This window comes from Neophocaena asiaeorientalis, unplaced genomic scaffold (genome assembly GCF_003031525.2).
Source record: "Neophocaena asiaeorientalis asiaeorientalis breed wild unplaced genomic scaffold, Neophocaena_asiaeorientalis_V1.1 scaffold365, whole genome shotgun sequence".
Taxonomy (NCBI): Eukaryota; Metazoa; Chordata; class Mammalia; order Artiodactyla; family Phocoenidae; genus Neophocaena; species Neophocaena asiaeorientalis.
In genome coordinates, this window is record NW_020172773.1 from 440,108 (window position 1) to 461,325 (window position 21,218).

The 21,218-nt window shown below is 38.5% G+C and overlaps 1 protein-coding gene across 1 annotated transcript in view; it reads right to left on the reverse strand.

The window, feature by feature from the left end:
- SPATA16 (spermatogenesis associated 16) overlaps window positions 1–21,218 on the reverse strand; it is a 221,456-nt gene that overhangs the window by 28,788 nt on the left and 171,450 nt on the right. The window contains exons 6-9 of the mRNA XM_024740856.1: window positions 19,325–19,471; window positions 18,186–18,298; window positions 6,075–6,239; window positions 3,410–3,493 (exon numbers count right to left, since the gene is read on the reverse strand). Coding sequence (XP_024596624.1) covers window positions 3,410–3,493; window positions 6,075–6,239; window positions 18,186–18,298; window positions 19,325–19,471 — 509 coding nt within the window. The remainder of the gene's footprint in view (window positions 1–3,409; window positions 3,494–6,074; window positions 6,240–18,185; window positions 18,299–19,324; window positions 19,472–21,218) is intronic.

A 21,218-nucleotide genomic window follows, 5' to 3' on the forward strand; every position in this document is an offset into this window, starting at 1 on the left:
AGTCAGTGTCTCAGCTGACTCGTATCAGCTGTCACCACATGTGTGAGTCCAGTCCATTTTAGCCTTCAGGTGACTCCTCCAGTCCCAGGCACAGAAGCCACGAGATTGAACTGCATGAGAGACACTGAGCAAGAACCACCTGGCTAAGTCTAGTCAACACATAGAACTGTGAGAGATAACGTTGTCGTTCTAAACCACTATATTTGGAATGATTTTTAACACAGCAATAGATAACTGCAGTAAGGGCAAAGCGGGAAGCTGTGGGCTAAATGCTCCTATGAATGTGGGCGTCAGAACACTAGTGTAGAGTGAGGTGAAACTGGTGGTTGTCTACAAGATGCAGACAGGTATAGACGAATGTCAATCACTCTTCCACCTGTTTGGCTAGTCCTTGGAATTTCATAATTGGACTATTCTGTTCTCTCTTGGATTTGCAACTATAAATATTTACTGTACAAATGCACATATTTCTGGGAGGGATAATGCTTTAAAGCAGGGTATAAGCGTACAGCAGACTTTTTGTGTAGGGTCAGATAGTAAATATTTTAGGCTTCGTGAGTTATATGGTCTTTGTGGCAACTACTCAACTTGGCCAAGGTGACATAGATGATACTTAAGTGAATGGCATGGCTGTGTGCAGTAAACTCTATTTACAAACATAAGTGGTTGGTTGGTTTTGACCTGTGAACTGTAGTTTGCTACCCCCTGTGCTAAACAGTTATTTCTATAGTCAGCAGAAATATTTAATTATATCACTTGACTCTCATGAGCATTGGATTTTGTTTACCTCTGGCTCCAGTTCGTCTTGCCATTCCTTCTTAGTCTCCTCCTAAATTTGAAATGTGCTCCCCAAACCTCTCTTCTTCTTATACGCTCTTTCTCTGCCATGTCATCCACTCAAATGATTTCAGTTACCACCAATTTGCCAATGACTTAGAAAACTCTATCTCTATTCAATTTTCTATTCAGAACTCCAGACTCCTGTACTTCACCTTGGATATCTTGCCGGCACCCTAAGTTCAGTGCACTTTTGGCCTAGTTATTAGCCTATTGTCTCTTAATTCCAAACCCACCCTTCTGTAATTAGCTCCTTGATGCTGGGACTGGAACTCTGGAAACCCCATTTCTGTTTTGCCAGCTCTTTGTCTCCATCAATAGGGGTCGATTAGAGGGACACTGTAAAACCCAAGGAGAAAGGAGGGACTTGCTGCTTCCTGGTTATTTGCTGCGGACTTCCTGTCTGCTTGGAGTTCCCATGAGCATCTATTCAGCAAAGTTTCTTTGCTCCAGAAACATACATTCTTTTCTGTAGTAGCAGTGGAATTTGGTTTTTCCAAAAGTTGCCAGATTACCCCCATTAAAACTGCCTTCTTTCACTCCCCATCAGCACTAGTGAGTTAGTGCCCCTTCCTCAGAAGTCTAAGTCTCAGCCCTTCACGACCCCTCCTCCAAGTTCAGGGACACTAGCACCAGCTAAATAGCACCTCCTAGTAGGAGATCTGAGTTTTGGCTCAGCCAGGTCCCTGCTCCAAGTTTCTAAGTTTTAGTAATTGCAACCTCTTCTCTTTGATTCTCCAGCCCTAGGGGGTGGTAGCTGTTTCCTTTAATTGCTTCCTTGGTAATGAATTATTGTTTTCCTTTTCAGTTACCTATTTCATACACAGTTAACCATTCTGTATATTAAGTTCCCTTTCAAGTACCTGGTGTGGTTTCTGTGGACTCTGAAAGAGTTTATGTTCTCAGCCAAAAGCTGCTTCGTTGAAGTATTTCTTTCCTTTGCACCAGCGAACCTCTTCCTATTCCCTGCCTAGTGGCTCAAACCCAATGTCTGGGCATCATTCTAACCTTTTCTTTTTTCTAAACTCCCATATGCAATCAGTGAATAAGGCCTGTATATTTGTTTCCCGAATATTTCTTACATCTGTCTGCTTCTCTCCATCTCTGTGCCCACCACTGTACATCAAGTCACATCCTTATAACTGACCTCCCCAAATTTCTGTAGCCCCGATCTGTTTTCCCACTACAGCCCTAGTGATGTCTCAAAAATATTTATCAGATAAATATTAATACTTCCCCAAACATAGTTTTTAGGACCAAATCCTTAAAAAATCCTTAATGTAATTTTTAAGACCTTCTGTGATTTGACTTCTTCTGCCTCTGCACTTCATTTTGAAATATGTTCCTCGTTCCTTTGTCAGTTTTTGAATTTGCCATGCTTTCTTAGCATTCTTGGTACAAACTTATTCCTCTGTGTAGAAATCTCCCTTTTCATCTGGATAACTACTACTATCCTTTAAATGTTTTATAAATATCACTTTCTCAGAGATGGATTCTCTGATCTCTCAGACCAGATTATATTCCTGTCTTTGTTCCCACAGATCATTGAACATCCACTTTTTAAATATAATAGTTAGTAAACTTATAAGTAAGTAGCTGTTTAATAACTGTCTTCTTTCCTAGATGGGTAGGCCCATATAGGCAGGGGCTGTGTTTGTCTTGTCTAGCACAATATCCTTAACATACAGTGTTCTTTCAGGCACAGTAGATATCCAACCAATATTTGCTGAGCTCTGTTGATTTCTGTTCTATGCATTTATCATAGGGCCTCTGAATTGATTACAGAAGACACACATTTCTGCAGATGCATTGGAATCCCTCATGGCTGACTTTACCTCTTAAACTGAAGGCTTCTTTGGTTTGCTCTTCTCACATCTCCTGACACCAGTTCTCCCTTTGTGGGTTCTTACCGTGATTGGAGGAAACTGAGTGGGGAGTAGATTGACCAGAATTTATCACCTTTAGCTGGACTGGAGACCCAACACTACTTACTCCTTCCTGCATTGCCAGAGGGGCCCGTGGTATCACACAAGTCTCCCGAGTAGCTGGGGCCAGGTGCATCTCAGTGCTTGTTTTGCATAACTCAGGTAACCAATGAAGGGATGTTCTACTTCTAACAACCCGTCTGTTACTCCTTCACCCCAAACATCAATGTGCTAGTTCATTTGTAGTTCTCTGAAATGTAGCCATTATTCCTCAAGTGACCATTATGGAAGAAAGGGTTGGGGAGCAAACTAAAACATTGATGAAAGGGCTTTAAAAATATCTATAATAACCAATAATAAAGGAGCAGATAACGAAAATACAATATGAAAATGAGCGTGATAAGAGACCCATAAAAGCATATGACCACAGTCAGAAAAGCAGCAGACCTTAGGAAACAGATTAAATAAATCCATATTTGATTTTGGCTACACTTCCAGGGAGAGAGCTGCATTTATTTTAAAAAGAAAACAACCAATAAAACAACCCCAGGAATTTCCTTTTCTTTTTATCTTTTAAACAGATTTGACCCAAGATGGACATTTTCTTTGAGAATAATATGTCTTTTTCCTTCAGCTGAAAGTTTTACCTTTTGAATTGTATTCCACACACGTTCTTTATCGTTTCTTCTTCCTTCAAGGGTGTCCATAGCATCTGCCATTAGTGACTGCAGCTGTGGCACCAAGATAAAAATTATCAGTGTGGAATTCACACAGAAATAACTTCTCTAAATACACAGATTAAAACCTAATTAAAAAATCATTTGTACGCTGATGATTTTATTACTCAACTTTCCGACAATGAACACTGCCACCTCATCTCTGCTTCAGTCATTACCAAGTATTATTGCAGATATAAAATACTGAAACAATGGAAAGATTCTTGAAAATTTGTAGAAAACATATAGATTTTAATGTAGTAAGTGTTGATGTTTTGTAAAAACAGATTTGGGTTGTAAAGAATGAAGGCGGTAGTTAATTCTCTCAGGGAATGGCATGTAGTACATGAACACATTTTAATATTTTCTCCTGAGGCTAATGTATCATAATTCTAGGCATCATGCAAAAGCTCACCAGAGGACCATACTAAAATTGTGTTGTTTTATTGCCTCTTAAAGGATCTAGCTCATTTATGTTCTTTTACTATGCTTTTCTTTTCTAAAATTTCAAAATAACCAGGATTACTTTTTTAGGTTCCATTTCAAAGGCAAGTTTAAAACATTCCACCCTTTGCCCCGAACTGCCATATTCCAATTTAAAATAATCCTATACACACACTTTATATGTGGCTGCAAAATAATGAGGCCACATGAAGCCATGTGACATTCAAAGCTAAAAAAGAAAGTTCTCTAAAAATGAACATATTCCAGCTCAGTTCACCATGGCGTCAAACATTATGAACCCTTAGATAATCTTTCTGTTCTTTAGATATTGCAGAGCTTAAACAGGAGGGTAGAGAGTTGAGTCACTCAAAACTCTTCTACCGAGTAGTCAGTGTTTATATAGCATCATAAAAGGTGTTTCGAGGATTTGTATCTAGGTTAACCTATGCTTGGAAGCTGGAAAGTAAAATCTGTTACTTAAGGTGATGAACCCTTGCAAGATACATGATTTTTAAATATTTGGCTTGCACATATACATTCCTATACATTTACTTTTTTTCTAGTAGGTATATAAATTATGAAAATATCCCATGAAATCCTGTTTTCCAAGGTTTCGGGTAGTGGAATGTTGCACTAACACATTAGTTAGTGATGTTAATAATGCTAGTATTGTGCTCTTTGTGTATATTTAGAAATATAAGTATTTCCAGGAAAAAGAAGGCTGCAGATGTGTGGTTAAGAAGACCTAAGTGCAGAAAACTCCCTTGTATTTTTCATTTAAATCTTGAATGTGCTTTTCAGGAAGACAGGATCAACATTGTGCCAGCTTCTTAAATTAACATTTTCTTCGCTTTCTTTTATCTCAGAGGAGCATTAATCATCTAAAATTGACTATAATATGCACTTTGAAAGCTCCACACTTACTGCACTCCTGAATGCCTTACGAATGGTAGGATAAACACTTAGCCTTTTAGAAGGTGTTCTGTGCACATAACCATACAGGTTTAGAAAGTATTATTGACAGTTTTGACTTAGTAAATTCTTGACTAATAGACTTTTTTTCTCATAGTTTTAATGTTTAGTATGTGGAGTTTTGTTATTTTATTATATAAAATAAAGCTACTCGGTTTTATATGCTTACTTTGAATATCAGTATTTATTTAATATACTTTTACAGGTTCAGATGAACATTATAAACGTTGGCGGTTCATTTCTTGATTAATTTGTAACAACTTTAAAAGTTCAAAGAGGGAGGGTTCCTTTAGTTCTCTGAAAATTACAGGTGATAAGTTTGGGTTGTTCTCTTCCTTGCTATGTGAATTCAATTCAGGTCTGTAATTAGTTTTCGCTACATTCAATTAGAGCCTCAAAGAGCCCTTCCCAGCAACACATTAGGAGCTTTATATGGAGTGAATTTTACCTTTCCTTGAATGGCCATCACACTGATTAATAATTGTTTTTCAAACGAGGTGCTATTGTTTCTAATATAAATTATGGTTATAATATAAACACCTGTTTGGAGATTTGTTCTATAAGATATTTCTTGAACTAGTTTTTGACAGGCTCTGTGTTTTCTGAGCTAACTGGTCAATTCAGTTAAAAAAAAAAACACCCCATCATTTGACTACATTTTCCCCTCAAGACACCTCTCTTAACTAAATGTACATATGTGTGCGAGTGTTGGCACTGCCAGCATATATGTGACATTAGAAGTAAATAAGAAAATGCTATGGATGATTTTGTAGGGTCAGTTTTCTATCCAGCAATTACTGTTTTTTCCTCTTACTTTTCCATCGAAGAGCATCCTGTATTAACATATCTTGGAGTTAAGAAACAATGTATTAAAATTTCACTTTACTTGAAACAAAAAAGCCTGACTCAAAATATGAATAATCAGCCCTCTTCCATATTTTCATACATCACAAAGGTCTTGCTATTAAAAAAAAAAAGGAAGCTAGTTAGGGTGGGCAAATAAAACACACACACACACACACACTTCTACATTTTCCAGTTTCTTCATTAGAATGCTTCATGAGGGTTGGGGAGTTTGCCCTCGGACTGCATTTATTGTCACATTCTTTTTCAGACCATATCACTCTTTTATTGGCTCAGGGCTTGTGAAAGCCTTAAACAAAGAAAAACAAATGCGTACCAATTCCGCCTCCTGTTGACTGATGTCCTGTAGATAGGGAATGGTTGCTAGCTCGGCCATTGCTTGATTGATCACCTGGGACTGCTCCTTTACTCTCTGCAGCCGGCTGAGGAGGCTGGCATATTGCAACTTCTCCATCACACCTGAGCACGCACGAAGACTCCCCTAGTCTCCCAGTAGAAGGAAATGTTTTAGAACAAAACCACAGAAATAACCTCTCCCCGGGGATTGAAGTCAGGTCAGCTAAATAATAACATATTTAGCTCCCCTGAAGTAATGGTATCTAGTGCAAATAAATGTTTTCTTCTATTATTTTAGAGAATTGTCTGTACCCTTCCTTCAAACAGATGAATGTGTTGATATATAAAAGGGAACGCTTGGCAGGACTGTTGAGAAGGATTTGCAGGTGGCCCTGCCTCAGGAATCTGGGATGAGGGGAAAAGAAGGACTGAAATTGAACCTGAGTTCCACTCTCCCACTGGGGATCCCACAGAGCTGTGTCCATTGAGCGGGGGTGATTTTATCTATGTCACCAAGGCATCATAAGAGTTAAGAGTTGCCCACTGTCTTGTTTATACAAAGGAAGATTTCTTATGCAAGTTGAATCCTGAAAAATGTTATGCAAGTGGATTTCTGTCTAGCCCAGTGGCTTACATTAAACCTCCAGCTCTGCTTTTATCTTTAGCTCTCATTGGATGGCCATGGACTCTGGCTCCTCTCCTTGTGGCATTTTAGTGATTTATTCTGGGTCCTAGGACCATTCCAGCAACTGACATGATCCATCTTGAAATAGACTGTTGTGCACTTGTAAGGAACACCAACCTCCATGAATCTACTGGTATTTTGGGCTTTCTTAAAATGGGGCACACTTATAATTAAGGTGGCCTACCTCTGTGTTTGCTACTGCCAGCCATAGAGAGGACATGTTACCTTCTCTAAAAAGTTTAATACAAATTGTACTGCTTGATAGGTGACACAAAGTTTATCGTAAAATTCTCACATTTCTGTTTAGGAAAAAGTACTCTGACATAAGGGGGCATCTGAGGGTTCCTGTCATGTTTGGAGGGTGATGAGAAATGGTAAGTCACAGGAGGATTTAGTTCGGTGGTGACATTCTGAATCTTGGTGCTTAGAAGTGGAAGCCTGGATGAGCGGCGTCCCTTTATGTGGTCGGGGAGTGGAGGTTTCCTCTTTGACCACCTGCACCTGAATTACTAGGCTTGTTGGTTAACTAGGAAGAGTCCTGGACCTTACTCAGTGAATCACAATCTCTTGATATGTGGCCCTAGAAATATGAATTTTAGCTATACAAAAATTCAGATATTCAGATATCTCAAACAGAAGTTGGAGAATAAACTACTACCTTAAAGCTTAGTATCTGCACAAGGACTCTTTTAGTTTGTGCATACTTATAAAACAGATTTTCTCCCAGAAATTAGAGAAGGCAGATGTGACTTTTCCTTCTTAAAATATTCTCTTCTAAGGAGAAAAATTATTAGAAACTAGCGTTACTAAAGAGCATCGAAATTTTAACTTGAATTTAGAAGGCAGTCCTTTCTGAAATGTCATACACATATCTTGACTGACACCAACCTCTAGAATTTGGCGCTTTCCTAGAATCTTGGTAATAAAGAAAGGTTGAGCACTGTTGCATTGTATTTGCTGTATTTCTTCCTAACATCTCTTTCTGCCATTTGACTAATGTCTCCTTATCCCTGCTAATTTGTTCTTTCCAATCAATCACTTATCTGAAAACCTATAAACCTATAGGAGCAATGACTGCAAATTGTGGATTTGAGATCCCTTCTCTGAATTGAAGAAATACCCAGCCTACCCACAGAGCTTAAACATGTAGCTAAACAATGGATACTGTCAAATAGAGGAAAGCAAGTTGCAGGAGAAACAGTTTTCTTTCCCAAGAAAAATTACTTTCTTTGTCCTTCTTTAAAATAAACAGTGGGGCTGGTTGTAGGAAAGTGGTATAGTGACTCAACTCCAAAGTGCAGAAACAACTGCGGCCTGCCTGGAAACATAATCTATCAGTGTAATTTTCCAAAACATCAGGACAATAAAAATAGTGGAAGGCAGTGGTGCTTTGTTAGCTGGATTGTTGGATGCACAGCAAAACAGGAAGTGCTCCTTATGGATAGGACACTAGGGAAAGGATACAGTTGACTGCTAATGGTCCTCCCCCTACCCCCACCCCCCACCCCAAGCCAAATGCCGTTTTGGTCATCAGGAAACTACAGGTTAATATTTTACCTATACAAGGTTGGGGCTTTTGAGAGATAAAGTGAAAAAGAAATAAAAATTAATAAATGCCAGCAGGAATGCTTTAATGCTGTTGCTTTAAGAAAATCAAGGAAATAATGAAAAATGAAGGAATTAGCTCACATTTAATGCTAGCAAGGGCTAAATCTAAAAGGAAGTAGCCCTCTCAGTGAGACTTCAGAAGTGATCAAAGAGCTCCTTAGCTGCTGGAGAGAGTGTAATGAAGTGGCCACACAGGTACAATGAAGGTTAGGTAAATAGCAAGTTCAGATGAAAGCTTCAGCCAGACAATTGTCTAGATTTAATAGCAGGTATGGATGAATGTTTGGAAAGTAAGTGGCACAGCATAATATTGCTGAAAAGCAGAGCCCAAGTATTGGGAATGTATTTCCATTTGCCATAACATATAGAAACATTAATTGCAAAGAAAAGGGGTAGGAAACACATATTATTGTTCATTTCCAATGTGCATATATAAACAATTTTTGTGCTTCACTTGGAGGAAATTACAAGTCAAATTAACAAGGTATTCAAAACCTGGTTAGTTAGGTCATTTTTTGGCAAGTCAGCCTGTGAAGGAAGCTTCATGCCTGGCAAGAGATTTTATTATTTTAACTCTTTAACACCCCAGGAAGCACAGTACGTAAGGTGCAAACTGACGGCAGCCTGTAAAGTTAATACATGGAAAAGCACAGCAGCATTCAGTAGCATGTGAAATAATTAGTACAAAGAACCATAGAAGAAAAAATACCATTAGAGCAGAGCTACTGGTCGAATGGGGTTGATGTTCAGTGAGATTAAAAGACACCAGATAGGAAGGTGGGAGAATATTTTAGACAATAACTCTGAAAATGCCAGAATCATTCTTGTCACACAGCCATGTGCTGTGTGCCTAACAAAGGAATCTATAAAGGTAAGGAAACTGGTGTCAGAGTGTAAGGAGAATTATTTTCTGAGAGAAGCATTATACCAGGAATGTCTTTGTCTCCTTCACCAACTCTTTCTACCACCTCATAGCAAGAGGTGAAAATTCATGTTCCCTGACAAGCCCTACTGTGGGCAGTAGATCTACTCCGTGGCTAGAGATGACACCTCTAATCCTGCCTTTGTGAGGAAATCTGAGTGCATCAGTGATCTAAGGAAAAGAATTCAAGATCCACAGGACACTTGCACAGTCTTCATTTTAGAAGAGTATGTAATTTCAAAGTATACAGCATTTATAAAGAAAAAGAAGGGTCTATAAAACAGTCCTTTTGTCATAGCAAATGAAAACCAATACAATTAATTAAAACTCTAAAAATTCTTAATACTTTACAAAGTGCTTCAAGGTGGATTATATACTTTTGGTCTCATAACTCTGGGAGGTGAGCATGGCAGATAACAGCTTATTTTATAAATGAGAAAAAAACAGCTCAGAGGTTAAGTGATATCCTAGGGTTACACAGCCAGAGCACAGCCTTGGACAAAAGTCTTCATCCATAGGTGTCACAAGCTAGGGTCACAGCTAATAAGGACAATGCAATGCTTAAATACTCAAGTGGATGACATTTGACATCTGACAAAAACAAACCAAAAAAACACCTCAGGGGATCCTAAAAACACTGTTGAGGGAGTCTTGGGTCACAATTAATTGTACCATGTAGGAATAATTTCTGCTCACCAACTCATTTCTTGCTTCATTAGCTAGGTTACCTTTGCAGCCAATTTTATTCAGTCCTGCTTTATGAAGCTGTGGTTGGGCATATAATGAGAAATCTACAGGCCAATATTTGGATATTCTTGTGGTCCCTGGGTACCTGTAGGCTCACTTGCTTCAATTTCATTCAAGCTCTTTGAGACAGTCTTCCAAAAACTATTTCCCATAGACGCTAACATAAGAAAGTTGATGAAATCCCTCACAGTTAACAAAGTGGTGCTGACTCATTCTAAAGAAGACTGAGTCATTCATTAGATGCTAAGAATCTTATTCATTATGGTTTTCAAGTCTGCTTTATGGGCACATAGAGATTCATGCATATACACATTTCTAAGTGGCCAGAATGCCCTTTGAAACGTGAGAAGAAAATGTGTTAGAAGCATTTAAAAAGTGCATGATGCCTAGATTGGCCTAACCTGCATTCACAGCACACTGGGAGATGTGAGCTGGCAACAGATGATGATGTGGCGGGTATCTGACAAGTAGCAAGCTACGGCGGGCATTGCCCCAAAGAGCCGGGGCACAGACAGATTACCTCCCCAACATCCAGCACGCTGGCACTGCAAGGCTCACCATGTGCAGATGAGGTGAAGTAATACTATATGGTGATGGTTCTTGCTAGCAAGGCTTCCACTGCTTGCAAGAGCCTGATGATGACAGTGATGAGGTGTGTGTGTGTGTGTGTGTGTCTCTAATTAGGATGGGGTGGTTGGTGAGGGTGTGTGTGTGTGTGTCTGGAAGAGGTTGTGAATTGGAGAACAGGACCCAAAATTTGCAATAGATCCAATGAGATCACTATAAACTGAATGTTTGTGTCCACCCAAAATTCCTATGTTGAAGCCCTAGTGACCAATGTGATGTATTTGGAGATGGGGCCTTTGGGAGGTAATTATGGTTAGATGAGATCATGAGAGTAGGGCCTGATCTTGGGATTAGTGCTCTTACAAGAATTGACAACAGAGGGCTTGCTCTCTGCCATGTTAGGACACAGAGAGAAAGTAGCCAACTGCAAGCCAGGAAGAGGGTCTTTAGCCGACTGCAAACCAGGAAGAAGGTGTTTGGCAGAACCTGACCATGTTGGCACCCTGACCTCAGACTTCTAGCCTCTAGAATTGTGAGAAAATAAATTTCTATTGGTTAAGTCATCCAGTCTATGCTATTTTGTTATGACAGCGCAAGATGACTAAGATAGAGATGGATTTCTTAGTAGTAGTAGTAGTATAGGGGAGATAGTTGAGTGGAACACAGTTGTGAGGAAGGGGAAGGAAGCTATGTGGTAGGAAAATCAATAAAAATGTGCTTTTGGATTTGTAATGCATAGAATTACAAATCATGCAAATAAATTCGGGGTTTATAGCTTTTATAAAATGCTGAATAATGTTACTGAGCAGGTAAACTGCTGAACAGATGTTAAGTAGCTGTTTGTGATAACCCCCTTGGTTCCCCTTGTAAGGTAAGAACATCAAATCAACGATGTAATACTAAAACCACAAAAAAAGAATTCTTAAAAATTTCCAGCTTAAAGGCCTTTTGAAAAATATTTTAAAAGGGGAAATCTGCAGCCTTTAGAGCCCATTAACGAGGAGTTCCCTTTATGTATCTTTTTTTTTTTTTTTTGCGGTACGCGGGCCTCTCACTGTTGCGGCCTCTCCTGTTGCAGAGCACAGACTCTGGATGCGCAGGCTCAGCGGCCATGGCTCACAGGTCCAGCGGCTCTGCGGCATGTGGGATCTTCCCGGACCGGGGCACGAACCCGTGTCCCCTGCCTTGGCAGGTGGACTCTCAACCACTGTGCCGCCAGGGAAGCCCTCTTTATGTACTTTCAATACAACAGCTTAAATTTTGTAAAATAGCACAGCATAAATCAGGTCTTATTTTGGGCTTTTTTTAAGACTGAAAGTAGAAAGGGCACATTTTCCCTGGGTCACAGAAAGGGATTAGATAATTTACCTTAAGGGTATATAAAGATCAATTGCCAGGTGGAGGGCGGAGTCAAGATGGCAGACTAGGATTCGTGTCTACATACAATTAGGACACCTACCAGGCACTGGTGGGGGACCACAGACAGCTAAGGGGACGGGATGAAACTCCAGTGACTGGCTTGCAGGATCTGGGTTCCCAAGCTGGAGGTCAGGGCCGAGCTCCTGTGGTGGGAGCTCTGAGTCCAAATTGCTGGACTAACAGAGAACCTCAGACGCCAGGGAATACCAATTGGAGTGAGGCCTCCCAGAGGTCCTCATCTCAGCACCAAGACCCGGCTCTATCCAACTGCCTGCAAACTCGAGTGCTGGACCCCTCAGGCCAAACAACCAGTAAGATAGGAATACAGCCCCACCCATTAAAAAAAAAAAAAAAAAAAAAGAAACGACAAAAAATATGTCACAGATGAAGGAGCAAGGTAAAAACCTACAAGATCAATAAATGAAGATGTAATAGGCAACCTACCTGAAAAAGAATTCAGAGTAATGATAGTAAAGATGATCCAAAATCTCAGAAACACAATGGAGAAAATGCAAGAAACATTGTAACAAGGATCTAGAAGAATGATAGAGCAAACCAACAGTGATGAACAACACAAAAACTGAAATTAAAGATACTCTAGAAGGAATCAATAGCAGAATAACTAAGGCAGAAGAACGGATAAGTGACGTGGAAGATAAAATGGTGGAAATAACTGTCAGGGAGCAGAATAAAGAAAAAAGAATGAAAAGAATTGAGGACAGTCTCAGAGACCTCTGGGACAGCATTGAACACACCAACATTTGAATTGTAGGGGTCTCAGAAGAAGAAGAGAAAGAGAAAGCATCTGAGAAAATATTTGAAGAGATTATAGTCGAAAACTTCCCTAACATGGGAAAGGAAATAGTCAAGTCCCGGAAGCACAGAGAGTCCCATACAGGATAAACCCAAACAGAAACATGCTGAGACACATATTAATCAAACTCTCAAAAATTAAATACAAAAAAGAGATATTAAAAGCAGCAAGGGAAAAGCAACAAATAACATACAAGGGAATCCCCATAAGGTTAACAGAAACTCTGCAAGCCAGAAGGGAGTGGCAGGACGTATTTAAAGTGATGAAAGGGAAAACCCTACAACCAAGATTACTCTACCCAGCAAGGATCTCATTCAGATTCAATGGAGAAATTAAAACCTTTACAGACAAGCAAAAGCTAAGAGAATTCATCCCCACCAAACCAGCTTTACAACAAATGGTAAAGGAACTTCTTTAGGCAGGAAACACAAGAGAAGAAAACGACCTACAAAAATAAACCCCAAACAATTAAGAAAATGGTAATAGGAACATATGTATCAATAGTTACCTTAAATGTAAATGGATTAAATGCTCCAACCAAAAGGCATAGACTGGCTGAATGGATACAGAAACAAGACCCGTACATATGCTGTCTACAAGAGACCCACTTCAGACCTAGGGACACATACAGATTGAAAGTAAGGGGATGGAACAAGATATTCCATGCACAGGGAAATCAAAAGAAAGCTGGAATAGCAATTCTCATATCAGGCAAAATAGACTTTAAAATAAAGACTATTACAAGAGACAAGAAGGACACTACATAATGATCAAGGGATCAATCCAAGAAGAAGATATAACAATTGTAAATATTTATGCACCCAACATATGAGTGCCTCAATACATAAGGCAAATACTAACAGCCATAAAAGGGGAAATCAACAGTAACACATTCATAGTAGGGGACTTTAACACCCCACTTTCACCAATGGACAGGTCATCCAAAATGAAAATAAATAAGGAAGCACAAGCTTTAATTTATACACTAAACAAGATGGACTTAATTGATATATATAGGACATTCCATCCAAAAACAACAGAATACACTTTCAACTGCTCATGGAACATTCTCCAGGATAGACCATATCTTGGGTCACAAATCAAGCCTTGGTAAATTTAAGAAAATTGAAATCATATCAAGTATTTTTTCCAACCACACTATGAGACTAGATATCAATTACAGGAAAAACTGTAAAAAATACAAACACATGGAGGCTAAATAATGCGCTACTAAATAACCAGGAGATCACTGAAGAAATCAATGAGGAAATCAAAAATATCTAGAAACAAATGACAATGAAAACATGATGACCCCCAAACCTATGGGATGTAGCAAAAGCAGTTCTAAGAGGGAACTTTATAGCAGTACAATCCTACCTCAAGGAACAAGAAACATCTCAAATAAACAACCTAACCTTACACCTAAAGCAATTGGAGAAAGAAGAACAAAAAAACCCCAAAGTTAGCAGAAGGAAAGAAATCATAAAGATCAGATCAGAAATAAATGAAAAAGTAATGAAGAAGACAATAGCAAAGATCAATAAAATGAAAAGCTGGTTCTTTAAGAAGATAAACAAAATTGATAAACCATTAGCCAGACTCATCAAGAAAAAAAAGGAGAAGACTCAAATCAATAGAATTAGAAATGAAAAAGGAGAAGTAACAACTGACACTGCAGAAACACAAAGGATCATGACAGAATACTACAAGCAACTATATGCCAATAAAATGGACAACCTGGAAGAAATGGACAAATTCTTAGAAAAGCACAACCTTCTGAGACTGAACCAGGAAGAAATATAAACAGACCAAGCACAAGCACTGAATTTGAGACTGTGATTAGAAACCTTCCAACAGACAAAAGCCCAGGACCAGGTGGCTTCACAGGACAATTCTATCAAAGATTCAGAGAAGAGCTAACACCTATCCTTCTCAAACTCTTCCAAAATATAGCAGAGGGAGGAGCACTCCCAAACTCATTCTACAAGGCCACCATCACCCTGATGCCAAAACCAGACAAAGATGTCACAAAGAAAGAAAACTACAGGCCAATATCACTGATGAACATAGATGCAAAAATCCTCAACAAAATATTAGCAAACGGGGCTTTCCTGGTGGTGCAGTAGTTGAGAGTCTGCCTGCCGATGCAGGGGACACGGGTTCATGCCCCGGTCCGGGAAGATCCCACATGCCGCAGAGCGGCTGGGCCCGTGAGCATGGCTGCTGAGCCTGCGCGTCCGGAGCCTGTGCTCCGCGACGGGAGAGGCCACAACAGTGAGAGGCCTGCATACCGCAAAAAAAAAAAAAAAATTACTAGCAAACGGAATCCAACAGCACATTAAAAGGCTCATACACCACGATCAAGTGGGGTTTATCCCAGGAATGCGAGGATTCTTCAATATATGCAAATCGGTCAATGTGATAAACCGTATTAATGAACTGAAGGAGAAAAAACATATGATCATGTCAATAGATGCAGAAAAAGCATTTGACAAAATTCAACACACATTTATGATAAAAACTCTTCAGAAAGTAGGTATAGAGGGAACCTACCTCAACATAATAAAAGCCATATATGACAAACCCACAGCCAACATCATTTACAATGGTGAAAAACTGAAACCATTACCTCTAAGATCAGGAATAAGACAAGGTTGTCCATTCTCACCACTGTTATTCAACATAGTTTTGGAAGTTTCAGGCACAGCAATCAGAGAAGAAAAAGAAATAAAAGGAATACAAATTGGAAAAGCAGAAGTAAAACTGTCACTATTTGCAGGTGACATGATACTGTATGTAGAGGATCCCAAAGATGCTACCAGGAAACTACTACAGCTAATCAGTGAATTTGGTAGAGTAGCAGGATACAAAATTAATGCACAGAAATGTCATTAAGTTAATGTCACAAAATTAATGCATTCCTATACACTAATGATGAAAAATCTGAAAGAGAAATTATGGAAACACTCCCATTTACCATTGCAACAAAAAGAATAAAATACCTAGGAATAAACCTACCTAAGGAGACGGAAGACCTGTATGCAGAATGAAAGAAATTAAAGATGATACAAACAGATGGAGAGATATACCATGTTCTTGGATTGGAAGAATCAACATTGTGAAAATGACCGTACTACCCAAAGCTATCTACAGGTTCAGTGCAACCCCTATCAAACTATCAATGGCCTTTTTCATAGAACTAGAACCAAAAATTTCACAATTTGTATGGAAACACAAAAGACCCCGAATAGCCAAAACAATCTTGAGAAAGAAAAACAGAGCTGGAGGAATCAGGCTCCCTGACTTCAGACTATACTACAAAGCTATAGTAATCAAGACAGTATGGTACTGGCACAAAAACAGAAATATAGATCATTGGAATAGGATAGAAAGCCCAGAGATAAACCCTTGCACATATGGTCACCTTATGTTTGATAAAGGAGGCGAGAGTATACAGTGGAGAAAAGACAGCCTCTTCAATAAGTGGTGCTGGGAAAACTGGACAGCTACCTGGAAAAGAATGAAATTAGAACACTTCCTAACACCATACACAGAAATAAACTCAAAATGAATTAAAGACCTAAATGTAAGGCCAGGCACTATCAACCTCTTAGAGGAAAATATAGGCCGAACACTCTATGACATAAATCACAGCAAGATCCTTTTTGACCCACCTCATAGAGAAATGGAAATAAAAACAAAAATTAAAAAATGGGCCCCAATGAAACTTAAAAGCTTTTGTACAGCAAAGGAAACCATAAACAAGACAAAAGACAACCCTCAGGATGGGGTAAAGTATTGGCAAATGAAGCAACTGACAAAGGATTAATCTCCAAAATATACAAGCAGCTCATGCAGCTCAATAGGAAGAAAACAAACAATCCAATCCAAAAATGGGCAGAAGACCTAAATAGACATTTCTCCAAAGAAGATATACAGACTGCCAACAAACACATGAAAGAATGCTCAACATCACTAATCATTAGAGAAATGCATATCAAAACTACAATGAGGTATCACCTCACACCAGTCAGAATGGCCATCATGAAAAAATCTACAAACACTAAATGCTGGAGTGGGTATGGAGAAAAGGGAACCCTCTTGCACTGTTGTTGGGGATGTAAATTGATACAGCCACCTTGGAGAACAGTATGGAACTTCCTTAAAAAAGTAAAGATAGAAGTACCATATAACCCAGCTATCCCACTACTGGGCATATACCCTGAGAAAATGATAATTCAAAGAGTCATGTACCACAATGTTCATTGCAGCACTGTTTACAATAGCCAGGACATGGAAGCAGCCTAAGTGTCCATCAACAGATCAGTGGATAAAGAAGATGTGGCACATATATACAATGGAATATTACTCAGCCATAAAAAGAAATGAAATTTAGTTATTTGTAGTGAGGTGGATGGACCTAGAGTCTGTCATACAGAGGGAAGTATGTCAGAAAGAGAAAAACAAATACCCTATGCTAACACATATATATGGAATGTAAAAAAAAAAAAGGTTTTGATGAACCTAGGGGCAGGACAGGAATATAGATGCAGACATAGAGAATGGTCTTGAGGACACGGGGAGGGGGAAGGGTAAGCTGGGACGAAGTGAGAGAGTGGCATTGACATATACACACTACCAAATGTAAAATAAATAGCTAGTGGGGAGGAGCTGCATAGCAACAGGGAGATCAGCTTGGTGCTTTGTGATCAACTAAAGGGGTGGGATAGGGAGGGTGGGAGGGAGACGCAAGAGGGAGGGGATATGGGGATATATGTATGCATATAGCTGGTTCACTTTTTTATACAACGGAAACTAACACAACATTATAAAGCAGTTATACTGCAGTAAAGATGTTAACAACAACAAAAAAGATCAATTACCAATGTTTAGAGTAGCATCCAGTGTATCAGTTAATGTGGAGGAGCTAGCTCTCAGTGTTCTGAATTCTTATGTAGGCAACAAAATGGTTATATGCAGTAGCCAAATGTATGAAATAGGGTAAGCACTGTGTTCACTAAAATTTTGTTACTGATTTGAATCAAGAGATTCAATTCAGCCTTCATTTAGATATCAGGAAGCCACAAAGAAAAGGCTCTAGCCTGAGAAATGCTGGAAATTGCGAAGTGTAGCTTTATGATTAATATATTTTAAAATATAAAAGGAATAAAATCATTAGCTAAACTTTGCTTGGTTTTGCAAATAAGGTTGACTGTGAAAGTTTCTAAAATCCTCCGACACTTGCAATATTTACACCATAAACTTTCCATACTTCTAGAATTGTCTGATATTTATATGTTGAAAAAATATAAAAGACTTATATACCTACATTCGATTGGGTGCTTCTAATAAAATCCAGTATTGGCAAGATTCTCTTCCCCATTCTCTGCATGTGTCTCACTGTGTCTTCTCTTGTCAGCAGACCGAAGGGAGTTTTATGTTCTAAAAATTGTAACAATAAACTTTTATACTTTTTTCCCCAGACTTCCATTTCAAAATGCTTTCCTTAGCAAGCTATAAACAGATACCTCAATATTAATAGATATGAAATCTTTAGTATAGAAACGAGTCCCATCTCAAAGACCAGAAGTAAAACAGTAAAAGATCTATGAGGAGACATTGCCCTTTAGAGACTATCATTTATTCCTTTTGTTGTGTTTCTTGATTGAGAGATCCACAGGACAGCCTATGACAATTCACCTCTCTCTGAAGAGTATGCTTTTCCTGAGTTGTGAAAAAAATGTCATCATAAATGTGTCTGATTCTTGTCTTTTTCCTCCCAGGTATTATTGAAGTGTGCAGATTGCACTGACTTTGAATGTAGCTCGAAGCTGAGATAAGCTTCAGAGGACAGAGTGCCAGACAAAACACAAATCCTTAATTATGTGGGTAGAGCTGAAGGGATAAATTCAACCTGGTCATGAATTCAGCCCATAAGTATGAGACTTCACCTGAATGTTTACTTGATTTTTGAAAGTTTCAACTAGAATTGCTGAGCACCATTTAACTATAATACTCTTCAGGAGATCTGAGATCTTGGTTAATTACGTAAGAAAAGAGTAGAACAGATATTAATACAATGGCAGATAATCCAAGTGATTTAAGGTGGTCATTGGCTATATGTTTGATTTCATACAATAGTTTTGTTGCACGATTTTCTTCTGTGTTTGCTGATGGGTGATGACAAAAGCTTGTAATCTTTGAGTGCCCCATGATCAGGCATGGGTGGTGATGTGGTTGCGGTGAGATGGTTAGAGTGAGGGAGGTGGGCACTCCTGGGGGAACCAGAATTCCAGGAATTGTTAACTAACCCACAAAGAAGATTGGAAGGAGTTAAGTATGACCCAACAAACATTTTGGTGCCCAGGCCTTACTATATGCTAGGCTTGTGATGAATAAAGCTTAATGAATAATGCACAATTCCTAATTTAAAACAGTATTGAAAGATAACAAGTCCAGGTGACTTACCTGTAAATGTTGGTAACTTCCTACATGATACTTTTTCCAAAAACTTCCCATCTTCTTTGTTTTTGAACCCAAGAGTCAAGAGATACTGTTGAGGAGGAAAAGATGACCAGTCAGCTGTCTGAGGCAACACGTGGAGTCCTTGAAGGTCTGAAATATGACAGAAAAAGAACTAAAGAATTGATCATTTTATTGTTTTCAGGGTGTTTTCCCCCCAGATTTCAAGAATTATACTCGGAAAAAATTAAAGATACAAAGTAAAAGTATGTGCATCAAAAGGTCAAATAGATGATATATCAAAATCATACTTTATCCTTCATATTTTTATTAAAATATAAACATACACAAAGTATAGCAATAGAATATGGCTAGGTTATATGTTCCTCTTTCCCCATATTCAAAATAATACAAAATTCAGGACCAGGTTGCAGGCTTAATATTTTTCTGTGCGACACCTTTCAAGAGAATTTGATTTTTCTGTTCACAGTTTGTTTAAGAAAATAATGTTATATGAAAGGAAAGAGAAAAATTACCAAGTAAGAATTAAAATATAAGGCTAATTAATTTAGTTGCTCTCCTTCCTATAGTTGAAGGAAATTTAAAATGATAAATGTACTAACTTTTGTAATTAGACTTGGAAATAACTCATGTGTCAAGAAAATGGTTCTAAAACTGTTCTTAATGACTAGATGAGCTAATATTTACTTAGTACTTATTTTCTACCTTCCCTTGTGCTAAACATTTCGTGTGCATTCTGTTAAAAATTTTTCTATTGACATATAGTTGATTTACAATATTGTGTTTCAGGTGTACAAAAAGTGGTTCAATTATATATATATATATATATTTTTTCAGATTATTTTCCATCATAGGTTATCACAAGATACTGAAAATAGTTCCCTGTGCTATACAGTAAATCTTTGTTGCTTATCTATTTTATATATAATAGTTTATATCTGTTAATCCCATGCTCCTAATTTATCCCTCCCTTCCTTCCCTTTCCCCTTTGGTAATCATGTTTGTTTTGTGTGCATTCTCTTTAAATCCTCACGATACATTCACATAATTGGTGCTTTTGTCCTCATTTTACAAATAACCGGGAGGTTGAGGTACACAGATGGGCAGTGACTTGTCTGGAAACGCGCATATAAGTGGACAAGGCAGGATTCACACCTGGGCAGTCTGACTCCAGAGACCGTGGGCGTAACCACTGCACTCTGCTTTAGGCTTGCTTGACTTTGGGTTACTTTTGGGACAGGGACAGATGTCAGCCATGGGGTCTTGGAGGCCAGATTTACTTCATTCATTTTCATTCTGGGTAATAATGCTTTGGTTTATTACAATAGACTTCTCAAATGAAGGATGATGAACAGAGGGTTTAATGAGCCCTCCCTATTTAACACTGCCAGAAAGGGAAGAAGATGAAATTCCAAATATCCTTGAATCATGATTTAAATGCCAATTTTTAATCTAGAGTCAGAACTCAAATGGCAGTGTTTCAAATACAGTCTTTGCTATCTGTAGTATTTCTTTAAGAAATAATAGACACAGTAAACCATGAGTGTTTTTATCCACCCTCTCTGACTTCCCCCCTCTGATTTTTAGCTGCAGAACCCTTTGTTCAAACTAAAATTTACTGAGAAGCCCAATATTCAAAGTTGGTAAAGGTAGAGCTGTTCCATTTGAAGCCTGGATCACTGACCACTCACTCTCATCACTGTACCCCATTCTATATACCCCACACACAATAGCCACCTTGAACCCCTCCACAGAATCCCAATTTTTCAAAGCACAGTTTGGAAAACACTGCAGTAAGCTATTTGGTACATTTTGGTTAAGTAAATAGCATACGGCTGTCAAACAGAGAGTTAACATGTATGCTGATAATTAAAAGAAA